Source organism: Pteronotus mesoamericanus, unplaced genomic scaffold (assembly GCF_021234165.1).
Source record: "Pteronotus mesoamericanus isolate MK-2021 breed Mesoamerican mustached bat unplaced genomic scaffold, CSHL_Meso_final scaffold_167, whole genome shotgun sequence".
In the NCBI taxonomy this organism is placed as follows: Eukaryota; Metazoa; Chordata; class Mammalia; order Chiroptera; family Mormoopidae; genus Pteronotus; species Pteronotus mesoamericanus.
In genome coordinates this window covers 40,555,338-40,568,312 of record NW_026555308.1, presented here as the reverse complement: position 1 = coordinate 40,568,312, position 12,975 = coordinate 40,555,338, and the positions used below count along the sequence as shown (strand labels likewise).

The 12,975-nt window shown below is 37.8% G+C and overlaps 1 protein-coding gene across 2 annotated transcripts in view; it reads left to right on the top strand.

The window, feature by feature from the left end:
- MAN2A1 (mannosidase alpha class 2A member 1) overlaps nucleotides 1-12,975 on the top strand; it is a 162,314-nt gene that overhangs the window by 138,476 nt on the left and 10,863 nt on the right. For both annotated transcript variants that reach the window (XM_054589984.1, XM_054589985.1), the window contains exons 19-20: nucleotides 1,965-2,098; nucleotides 9,659-9,853. In XM_054589984.1, the coding sequence (XP_054445959.1) occupies nucleotides 1,965-2,098; nucleotides 9,659-9,853 (329 nt within the window). The remainder of the gene's footprint in view (nucleotides 1-1,964; nucleotides 2,099-9,658; nucleotides 9,854-12,975) is intronic.

Below are 12,975 nucleotides of genomic sequence, written 5' to 3'. Positions count from 1 at the left end.
AGAGAATGAGATGGAGAAAGAAAATAGTAGATACTGATTAATTTTTTTAAAAGTTTCATTTAGGAGGCTTTTGTCTTTTATTATACATATTTTTAATTATCATTGACAGGTCATCATTTGCTCTTCGGTACAATGCAAAGAGTTGCTACGATACGTGCCTTAAGGAGCCAGGCAAACAAATAAGTGCAGGTGCCTGGCATGTCCTTTGACACAAACCCACTTTTTCTATTAGGCATATACATACATTCTGTACTTCCACACACATACAAAACATACTATTTCTCGTTTTTCTTTGTGGCCTGTACTAGACAAAATTATAGTCAAGCCGTAAAGACATAGTGCAGTTATAAAAATAATAACGTCCTCATGTCAGGGATTCAGTCGGGGTGGTGGGACTGGAGCAAGTTGGAGAGCACGTTCCCCATGTACAGGAGGCGGCCACTGCTTAGTGCCAGTGCACTGTCTCCGTGGGGAAAGGGGCCCAGTGTTGCCAAATGTTTCCATCTTTGAGGAGCCCAGAAATCTGGAATTTTATGTGAAGTTGCCTAATCTGTAAATGTTGACTCAATTTTTTCAGTGTCAGAACATAAAACATCTTTGTGCCAGATGTGACTCTTGATCCAGTCGTTTTTAAACCCTGCCTTAAATTCTCAAAGGTGGGCTCTAAACCGGGATGAGTCATGAGGGCTCAGGCAGTCACGAACCAAGCAGCGTTATCTCACTTCCCTGAAAAACATATGCTGAAAAAGAAAGCTCCCTGCCCCTACTGTAGACACCCAAATACCCTAGAGTTTGAATAGCTACAAACAAAAATAATTTTGAGTACAGTCCAAGAAATGATTATTGTTACTCATTATATGGACTAACATTTGGAGGCAGGGAAAAGAGTTAGTAATTGCCAAGAGATTGATGTACTAATTTGGGTGTGAAGTGATCAAACTCTAATTGTCCTCACAGGCATGGAGACAATTAGTCCCAGTGCCTGAGGAGCAAGTTCTAGGCGGTCGTCTTCTAAAGTAGCAGAGGTAGTAACAATGAGAATTCTAACCATCGCCAGTCATTTTATGTACTGGATACCGAAACTAAAGGGTGGTTTTGACTATGCAAGAGTAATAGTTATTAAAATTTTTTATGTATTGTTCTTTTATACTGAATGATTATTTAATAAGTAACAAATTTGAATGAATGGATAGATGAATATACACATATTTTTCAAGTATATAACTTTAGGGTTCTTATTTAGTATAATCTCAAATATATAAATATGACTGGATTTCTTTTTTGTTTGTTTTTTTAGTTTGTAATCTCATAACCTAACCATTAGCTTACAGTTTAAATTAGGGGAAATTTGGCATTATCGCACAGCAAACAAAGGAACCACCTACAGCCCCTTTTTGAGCTAGAGGAGATAGCCCCGTGGTGATGCCATCACATAATCTCAGGGAGGGAAGGGGGTTCATGGTAGGAGGTACCAAATCCTAGGGCTTCTTCAGAGTCACTGCATATAGCATAACCTAAACCATATTTCACATCCTTTGTAGATCCTGCCCATCTGTATTTGTTTTTACTCCATGTGAAGTGTTAATTTCATAATGAACCTCATAAACATTTTTATGTTCCAAATGCTGGCACCAAAAATTTTGGAGGCTTAATTTACTCCTTAGATTAATTTTATTTTAATTTTAGATTTTTTTTAAAGTTTTCATTTTGATCTGCCTTGTTTTAAATTTCTTATCAGTTTTTAACTAGACATTAATGCAGAAAAGCAGAAATATAAATCATGTGTTATGAATTTACACTGGCTACTTTAAGCCATTATTGAGAAAAAGCCCATGGTACTATGGGTTGTATAGATCTGTCTCCTTGACTAGAGGAGAAACTTAAATCAAGACGATGCCTGTGCTTACATGGCCCTCAATGAATGTTTGTATTAAATAATCCTGACCAGTTTTTTTGTTTCATAGGTCAGATTGAAGTTATCATGGATCGAAGACTCATGCAAGATGACAATCGTGGCCTTGAGCAAGGTGTCCATGATAACAAGATTACAGCTAATTTATTTCGAATACTACTAGAAAAAAGAACTGTCATGAATATGGTAGGAAAAAATATCTTGTCACCCACAATTTGAAATTATGACTTTCTACTTTTTTATTTTTTACAGTTTTCAGTATTGTGATATGTTTATAATAGATTTATCCTATATTCACAAGAAAGAGAACTTTAGTTTTATATGTGCATATATATATACACACACATATACGCACATATGTATATATGTATGTGTGTATATAAATATATATTTATATGGTAAGATTTGCATTTAGGTCATTTAAAAAAATTTTTTTTATTATGTAGATAAAAATATAAGGTTGAGGAATCACTTTGTATGAAATTTCCTGAAATTATTTTTGAAAGAGTTGAGTTAAAGAATAAAGCTTAGTAACATATTTAGCAGAATAATTTTCATTAGTAAAATGGATTTGAAACCTTAGTGTCCTTATTCTCGTCTTAGGCTCATCTATTGAAAATGTATTTACTTGTCTGCCTTCTTAAGAAGTTCAGTTTTCATTCTTCAAAGCAAAAATCTAGCATTCCATGTTAAAGTCTGGCCAAAGCTCTGTTAGACATGAACAAATCTGACAATATACATCTTCAAGTACCAATAAAGCACCTCAGCATCCTTTATAAATTACTGATTACCATCTCAAGTGGCCCTAGACATGGCTCTTTTTCTCTTCTCCCTCCCTCTTTCTCCACTCACCATTTCAAATCTTTCCTATTATTTCAGCCAGTGACGCCACTGTCTACTTTATAGAGAGAATAGCCATTTGACATTGCTCACTGTTGTGGATACCAAGCATCAGCTCCCACCCTTTTTCCCCCTCATGTTACAGTAGAGATGTATACCTTCCTTTCATCGTAGGCCAGTAGGCCAGTCCCTCCACCTGTTCTCAGAACTGGGACTAATTCCTCTCCTCAAGGACCCTGTTACTAGGTATTCTTCCTCTTATTTCTCCCCACCCCTCTTCGGAAATCCTTTCTGTTCACTTTTAAACACTTTATTTTCTCCCATTAAAATTTAAGACAGAAAGCAGTCCTCACTCAGACGCTCATTTCCAGTTTCCCCACACTACTGTCCTATCTTCCCTACCCTATGAGCCTTATGAGATGAGTTTATTTCATCACTTTCCTCTCACACTTAATTCATTTCAGTCTGGCATTAGCCTCCATCATACACTGTTGTCAGTGTAGGTGCAGCAGATGTTTTCAGTTGTTCACTTACTTCACCTTTCAGCAGCATTGGACACTGACCATTGTCACTTCTTAAAACACTGTCTAGCCAGGGCTTCCATGGTGCCACACTCAACAGGTTTTCTTTCTTCTTCTTGGGCAGTTCTTTCTCTATATCCCTTATAGTTCTCTAGCCATTAAATATCAGAGCTCTTAAGACTTGGCCCCAGGCCTCTCCCTTTGTCTTTTTATGTGTTCTGCCTCTGCAGTCCCTCCTTCCCCCTCGGCTTCGGTGACCACCTCTCTGCAGTTGGAACCCACAAGTGCAAATCCCATCATTCTCATTACTTCCTGATATTTCTTTCTATGTTTCTAACGGCACCTGAAACTCAACATATCAAAAATCACTCTCATGATCTCCCTACCCCCCAAAGCTTACCCTTTTCACTGTTCCTTCTCTTGGTGACTAGCCCCACCTTCCCTCCAGTGCCAGCCACCTGAGAGTCATGTCTCATAGACCGTTCTCCTTCACTAGCCCTTTTCTCACAACAGTGATCCCCAGTGCTTGGCTATCTTATGCCTAAATACTTCAAATTTATTAACTTGTTTACTTTGAACACCCTAATCTCAATGAACATCATGCATTTCTGGATCTAGCCTTTACCTCCACTGTACTCTCCTCTTCCTGCCATGTTTTTCACTTAATCCAGGAAGCAGAGTGTTTTTGTTTTTTCAAAACCAAATCTAACCTCATTTCCCCCTGCTTAGCTCATCTGATGTTTTCTCATTGCTCTCACTATAAAAGCCAAAACTTCACCACAGCTTATAGGACCCCTCATGATGCGGACTCTGCCTGTCCCCCTTCCTCACTGAGTATGACTCTCACTATTTCTGCTGTGGGCCCAATGGTTTCCTTTCTATCCTAAGTACTTCCCATGCACCCCTTCCCACAGCACCTTTGTACATGCTTTTCATCCTCTTTTCCCAGGGAACTCGGTCTGGTTCAGATCAGAGCTCACTTCGTCAACTGCTGCTGCTTGTTCGGGTCACATCCCCTTCCCCTATGCTCCCTCATCCATGCATGTCTTCTTCATGTGTGTATGTGATTATTGGACCATTGTCTGTCTTTTCCTTTGGACAGTAAACTCCCTGAAAGTAGGGTCTATATCTCGCTCTGCTTCTAAGTTGTTCCTGGCAGAAGGACCATCCAATATAATGGATTGGCCAAAAAGTCCGTATGGTTTTTTTCATAAAATAAAAGACACATTTTTTTCATTTTTACCAGTAACTTTATGGACTTGGATATTCTGAGTGTGTCCATTACCTCCTGCATGGTATAACATTGATTGTTCTCAATTAATGTCTCTATTTGATCACTATCAACTTCAACTAGTCTACCTGACTGTGGAGCATCGGCCAGCGAGAAATCTCCAGCATGAAACTTTACAAACCACCTTTGACATGTTGGATCAGTCACATCACCTTCTCCATACACTGCACAAATCTTTTTTTTTTTGCTTTTCAGTGCATTTTTACCTTTCTTGAAATAGTAAAACATAATATGCCAAAAATGTTGTGTATTTTCTTCCATCTTCAATATTAAATTGACTAGCCAGGGCTTCCCTGAATTTTGTGAATTTACACAAAAATTCACCAATTTTGATAAGTTTTTTTAAATGCACAGTGATATGACAGCTGTCACAATACAGTCTATCAAAATTGTTTTGAATGAAGTTAAAGACAACTAAGCACTACTGGAGCCATCTTATGGAAAAACCAGGGAACCTTTTGGCCAACGCAGTATGTTGTGTGAATGAATACCCAAATGCGTAAATGAATGAGCTGTGATAGCACATTGTGCCACTGTATTTAGCACAGTTACTGTTTACTGCCTTGTTCTAGTCTACTGGCCATGTTCTAGTCTATGTATTAGATTCCAGGGACTTGTCTATCTCATTTCCCAGTGCCTCACAGGGCCTCCTTGCCTGTGGTAAGCATCCTATTAGTAAAATACTAGTTGATTGAATATAATGATAACAACTAATTAAAGCAAGGAATCCTTCCAATATCTACAATTTTTCAGGAAAAAGATTATGATATCAATTTTAGATGTCAGGATCTATACGAGTTCTTGGGATCCATCGTTTAAATCCATTACTGACAAGATAGCTTAGTTCTAGGGCTAAAACTGCATAGGGAATCTGTTGGAGTGCTGGCAGCTACTGTCTTTTTCTCCTGAAAATGTTTCTGGCTTTTATGATTTTTCTTTCTACATAGACACTGATTTGCAAAACTCTCTTAACTATGGCAATAAGACTTTTCATGTCAGACCTATAAAGCTTTCACTTAGAAGTTAAATAATTTGTTTATTCCCATTCAAAACTCCTTAAAGACTAATTGATTTAAGTTTGATCCAATGTTTTTATAATCCTGTGTTGGTTAAATTTTTCTTTTGCTCAGCTGTAGATTCTTGGGTTTAAATCAGTAATTTCTTTTAAATAAAAAATGAACTAGAGAAGAGAAAATACATTTTAATTTTTAGTGAAATTGATTAAAAAGACATTTCATAAAGAAAGGTTACATACAATATAACTTAAATTTTCTAGAAGCTGTTTTTATTTTCAAGTCATGCTTTAAAGTCTAAAATATTGATGGTAGAAACAGAGGTGGGGAGACATCAGACAGTAAGGCTTTTTAACGGGAAGCCTTGAGCCTGTCCGAGCCTCATTGGAATAATCCTAGATGACTACATAGAAGTCAGTCTTGTCCAGTGTTCCACCTAGCGGCGGTGGGAACAAGGACTAGAATGACATATAGGTGCCCAACAGAGGGCTGTGGCTACGCGAGGGTGACCGTCACCCATGCTAATGATATAGAAGTGAAAAATAGGAACTGTCTCTTTGGCGTTGATCCTTAATGGTTTGTTTCTTTGACTCTCTCTCCCACCACCTTCCTGCTGACGACTGGTGCAGTAAAGGGGGTGCTGAGCTGGACTTAGAAGTACTGGAAGCCTTCAAGTGTTACCATTGTATCATTTTACCTCTGCTTATCAGTTCTTCACAAATAAAGAAAGGAAGTTAGGAGAGGTCAGATGGAAAATCTCAAAAGTTTACAGAGCTCAGGCAAGTGATGGTATGAAGGAGGTTGGTCAGGTTTAAGGGCAAATACTGAAGTTAGGTCTCCAGAGGGTCTGTGGTGAACATAACCCGAAGTCTGCCGAGATGCCACAGCTCAACTCCAGCTGACTGTTTCCACATGGGACTGTGAAGGCCCAATGGGACTTGAATTTCCAGTGTTTTGGGTAAAAATTTTTAAAAAGCAAGTTAATAGTTCTGGGGAATTTTTATTATTGTGATTGATGATTTTAATGTGAAATCTCTTGGACTTTTTTTTCTATTATTGAGAGTTGGCTGGAAAACAAACACCTTTTTAATACCATCCAGACCTACCAAAATATTTCCTTACGCAAATTAGGCCCACAAACTACTAGGCTTTTCAGCTCTGTTCGGTATGATATTTATCTCTAAATCTTTAGATTCAATATATTTTCCTTCTTTTGCTTTTTCCCTTTATCTTTTTACTCCATCCTCCCCTCCCCCTCAACACACACACAATATTTTTATCTCATTTATATTACATTTGCTTGTTAAATTAATAGACGACATTCAGCAAATATTACCAAGTTCAAGTTCTCACCATGCATCCAGTCATACTGAATAAAAAGGTGACCAAACAATGATCCCTCACTATCTTATATAATTTAGCAGGTTTTGATGTGGGTGAAATGGAAACCTTTGATGTTTAGGGATCAGATAACCCAACTCAAATGGGCCTAATGAAGGCCACCAAGGAGCCTGGCAGGTAGTTTGGCTTATGAAATAAGAGCTGGAACCCAATGGAGAAGATCTCAACTTGATGTGGTTTGGATCAGAATGTGCATAAAACTCTTTTAATTTCACACATGCCACAAGGAGAAAACTAGATTTGCACAGTCTGAAGCCTTCCAACCAACTCGAAACCAAATAATGTTTATAGTAGTATATTAGTTACTGCATACAAAGCTGGGGACTTCATTTATAGCTTAAACACTTAATCATGTTTCATAAACTTGGGGTTTATCATCAGGGTTACAGTTAGGAGATTGCCTGTCCAGGGAATTATTCAAAATAGTGTTAATTTCAACAGTTAAATATCTTGTCGAGCCCCTGTTGCTATAAATATGTTAGGAAAATGTGTGAATGGTGGAGCCTGGGCAGCTTCCAGCCGTGCTGTTTGTTCATGGTGCCCCTATGCACTGAACTGCCACTCTTCTATTAATAGAAACTTCTTTTCCTTATCTTGCTTAGCACTATAAATGGGTTAGTTTGTGAAATCTCAGAGTACTCATGACGTTGTTTCCTTTGACAAGAAGTCTTTTCATGGACATGTTTTTCAGTCTGAATCGTGGCGGGGTTTTTTTTCTTTGTTCGTTGTTTTTTTAAATCCAAAACTAGTTAAAAGGGGAAGGCTTCTACTTTTGATTCCAAAGTGCATTCTATTTCTTCTAGAAAGTTGGAGGGATGTCTGGGGTGGCAGTTCTCAGCACAGGTCCACAGAGCAGTGTGGGACTGACTATGTGAGATTCACCTGCGGAGGAACGGCATCACCTTCCCCAGGGTCTCACCCCACCTAGGAAATCTACACTTTTTAAAAGTTCCCGAGACCATTCTGATGCATGATCAATTTGGAGGAAGCACTGAGGGTTAGATGAACTGATCTGGGTTTGGAGGAAAGGTAAATATGACACATGGTTTCTCACATACAGATGATCCATCAGGAAGCGCCCCACCTTCTCACTCAGGCATCCAGGGATCCTCAGAGACCATAGAACAAAGCCAGAGAGCTCTTTCTGAGTGGTTCTTGACCTAGAACAGACTTAATGCCTCCCGAATCTGATAAGGCAGGTGTTTTCCTTTGTGTTAGAATCTTTTATCTTTATTACTCGAAGGTGATTTGTCAGCAATTCTGACCTAGATTATGAAGTTCTCTGATCTTGGAGTGCATTTAAAGTGCCTTGTTGAAAATGTTCCCTTTCTATTCCTGTTATTCTACAAGCTGCATTAAATTTCAATATTGTTGGAGAATGTTATTTTATATGCTTTATTTAATCTTTCCTTAAAAAATGTGGAATGGATACATTTTTTGACAGGTCTTTCAGACCTCATATCTTTTGTCACTATCTTAATATTTCAGTGTCCCTCTGCTGCCTTAAACATTTTTTTGTCTCTCTCCTTGGTCTAAATTGTAATGACATACACAGTTTGCTACTGGCAAGATGCTTGTCACTCTTCACTAACACCCTCTGTTCAATGCTAATCTGACATTCTGAATTTTAAGCTCTGTGTCTTCTATAAGTCCTGTCTTTTCACACAGATAAGTAACCAAGCCTTTCATTTGGATAAAGGATGCAACATCAGAAGATATCAGTGAAGTAGTCATTTTAAAAAATAAGATACAAAATTAAATTTACCACAAATGTCACTGGTGAACAAAAGACCTTTCTACATAAATTATTTTCTCTTTGTAGTGCTTTTCTGTGTCTGCTTTCATGCATTAGGTATTATTGGTTCAGGTGCTGCTTAGTCATTGACTTAATTATGTTTGTCATCCGCCATGTGTATGTCACCAGCCACAGGAGACTTATTTAATGTTAGAACATGCTGAAATGCTTGTCTGCAAATATATACCATAGCAAAGACTGAAGTATTTTTAAGTTATATTGAATAACTGTGTGTCACATAAATGTGTGATAACTATTGTATAACCTATATAATAGTTCCTGTTTGGGGAATGAAGGAGAGTGAAGCAATTGACAGTGATTTATTCAGAAAGAAAACAGATGATCATAGATATGCCACCTGTGTTATTTAAAAGCCTTATTTATTTTGAGAGTTTTTAAAAATCCCCTGTCACTGGGTAACATTTATGATACATAGCTTGGGGTCAACACATAACTTTACAGTCTAGTTAAGTGTTTAAGTGAAACTAGGAGAATGTGATGAGTAAAACCTGAGGGGAAGAGATAACATCTGATGATGTGCAAGATTCATGAGCATCTCCATCCATCTATTTGAAGAATTTTGTGGAAGATGGAGAAAGAGTTCATGTTTGTGGGAAATGTTGTCAGGACTTTTATCAGTGAAGCAATGGAAAAGAGATATTACTAACATATGATTTAAGCGGACACTATTCGTTTTCTTGTATTGCATGGTAATCTGTAATCTGCTATGAATTCTCTGCAACTGTTATTTATAAAATATAAGAAAGTCAAAGTATTTATATATTTTTACATTCCTTTCTATTTAAATCCTATCAGGTAATTCAATTAATATCATGAGACCTGCAAATATATAACTCCTAAGAACTTTTGGTTTTTTCTTGATAGGAAGAAGAAAAGAAGCCGGTCAGTTACCCTTCTCTCCTTAGCCACATAACTTCTTCTTTCCTGAATCACCCTTTCTTAACCATGACGGAAAAGATCCCTGTGCCCAACCTTCAGCTGCTGGATGACTTCTTCCCATTACTGTCATCTTTGCCATGTGACATTCATCTGCTTAATCTGAGGACAATACAATCAAAGGTATTTCCCAAAATTGATAAAAAAATTACTTCTTATAATATACCTGGTATGAGGGGATGAAGAAAAAATTTTTCTGTGCATCAGTTTTACTGTGCATCAAGGACTGATTGAGAGGACTTTACTTTTTGGCAAAATGATTATACCTTTTATTTGTTGTTCAGTAGTTTGAAGCATACCCCAATACCTATGTTTTTCATTCTCAGAAAAGTCCTGTGTGGTGAGTGGGGCAGGGATACCATCTTCCTTATTTTAATGGATAAGGATGCTAAAGCTGTCTTGAGGTCACATAATTTGCAGGTGGGAGAACCAGGCCTTAAGATCAGCTGTACTGGCATTATCCCTTCCTTTCTCCTTGTTAGTCACTGTTTCTCGGGAGTTAGAGAAATAGAAGGCATAACATTTAATTGTATAGCAGAGGCTTTGTACGTTTCTATCTTTCTCCTGAAAATCACTGCAACCCAAACCTTTGCAGTGAGAAACTATTAGGAGAAATATAAAAATTTGCTAAAGAGAACAAGGGTAGGTTTTATTAGGTATAGAATTTTAATTCAGTTAGACTAGTTTACAAGCTGGGTGGGGCAAAGAGTAGGTTTACAGTTGTGAGTACATGAAACAGGGTTTATTTTTTATTATTATTTATTAATTATTGTATTATTTTCCATAGAAACAACTGTAGACCTACCTTTTCCCCACCCTGCATATGCCTACTTTTAAAGTCAGTAATTGCATTTAAAAAGAATAAAGATTAGACATTTGATATCATTTTTATGTTTTGTAGAGCTGTTTGATATCGTGAATTGACATACTCTTAGTTGAAATATAAGTGGTTGTGGATTCTGTGTGAAATATCTTAAAATAAATGGCCTGCATATGAAAAGAAGAGAATGTTCATGTTTGAAGACAACATAGCAGACGAAAAATGTTTAGTTTAAGAACAAACCACTTAAGATAGCGCAGTGGTTCGAGCATTGTCCAGATGTGCCAAGGTTGTGCATTCAGTCCTCAGTCAGGGCATGTACAAGAATCAACCAATGAATGCATAAATAAGTGGAACAACAAATCAATGTTTCTCTCTCTGTCTCTTTCTTTTCCTTCCTTTCTCTTTGTAAAATCAATAAATTAAAAAAAAAAAAACCCTAAAGCAAACCAAATAAAGTATAAGGATAAATTCCTACAAATTTGGACAATTGGAGCTTTTAAAATTATATGTTCAAGATAAAGAACTTATGCCTGACTATGTTGGAAAATATATGTGGCTTGTAATAATGAATACAGGGGAATCCTAGAGGCCTGTGTGTATATCTCTATGTTTCACAAGGCTGTTAGGTCATATGAATGAACTTCTAGGCTTTATCTCATGCCTGCTAGGTGCCGGTTACTGCTAAAAGTACTAGGAATATAGTCATGAACAAAATAGACAAAAGCTGCTGCCTTTCTGGACCTTAGATTCTAGTGGGAGAAGAAAAAGTAATTAAAGGAGAAAAATAAAATAAACATTAAAGATGTTAGATGGTGATTAAAGTGTTGTGGAGGAAAAAAGGGAAGGAATTCTAGAAGGTGATACAAGTTTGAATAGAATGGTAGGAGAGGGCCTCAAAGAAATGGTGATAATGAGAAAAAATATGGAGGAGGTCAGGGAATAAGAGACTCAGCGTAGGTCCCTGGGGCTAGAGCGGTCCAGGCAAAGCTAAGAGCCAGTATGAAGGCCCGGAAGCTGAAGATGCAGTCAGGACGGAAGGTACCTGCGAGCTGGGCTTTTCTTTGATGCCTTTGTGGGTCCACTTTTTGAGTCATGGAAAGAGCACACCAGAGACAGATAGCCTCCCCGAGGTAACCTGTCATTAATTCATGAGGTAAAAGGAGTGAAAGGACAGAGCAGAGGGCCTCACGTTCGCACCACCTCCGAGCATGGATAGTAGAGGACATTAGCAACTTAATGAATCCAAAGACTTCTGGGGCATGTAATGGCTACTCATTCTTACTACTGTATAATCCCTTCGCAAAATTGTTTGAAAGTGATTGTTTTTTGGAAGCAGCTCCAGCTGACTAAGAGGAAGTGGATTGATTACCCCCTACAATCCAAGGCCAGTACTTGTTTTCTGGATCACCTCTTTTTAGTGATTACCTGCTTCTTTCATTCTTCCTCTTGGCAGGTACCTTCCTGACATACAAATCTAATCCCTTCCAGGTTAAAAGTCTCATTGCCTACCAAATTGGTTCAACCCTTGAGTATTCAGGCCCTCTACAGTCTGGCCTCCACCCATTGGCCACCTGGCTCCTGTTGCTCTTCTCGCCTTTGGATAGGTGTGCCACCTTCGCTGCCTGCTGGCTGAGTGGCTGCTGCCTCAGCTACCATTTATAAAATGGGGCTGGTATCAGATATGCCTGCTTCAGGTCTTTGTGAGAAATACATAAAATAATGCTGTGGAAGCCCTCAGAAATAGAAGTGTTTTGTAAACATACTTTGTTATCCTGATGATGGCTGCCGGGTATGCCAACTCAGATGCACACTAGTGTTTTAGCAGAGGGAATAGAAAGCAGTTTAACAATGTGGATATTTGACCACAAGAAGAAAGACTAAAATGTCAATGCCTAACAGTAACTACTGTGCTGACACATGATCAGCACTAAATATCTGGGGCCGTTTTATATTATCACATTAATTGTTGCCAGTTTTTATATTAGCCTTTGGCTCTTAGCACATATTTCTAATGGTTGTTTAAGCTCTCTAATAATCCAAGAAGATTGATTAGTCCATTCAGAATCACTTCTTTAAAGAATTGTTCTCTGTCCCCTAACTTCTGATAATAGGAAGATAATCATTGAAGGAAGCTAATGGTAGGTATTGATTAGAAAAATGCTTGGTACTTAAATTATGTCAAGGTTAATGGCATGATTATACTAAAAGGAAAACACAAATGACTAAATTCAGAAACCTGACCTATACATTTTGGATTGCATCCTTGTTTTTATGTGCTATCAGCTCCAAACATATAATAATTGTTCATTTGGAGATCACAGTACATTTCTTCCACTGAAAAACAAGTACGGTTGACCCTTGAACAACGCAGGGTTTGGGGTGCCATCTGCCTATGCAGTCAAAAAATCCACATACAATCTAA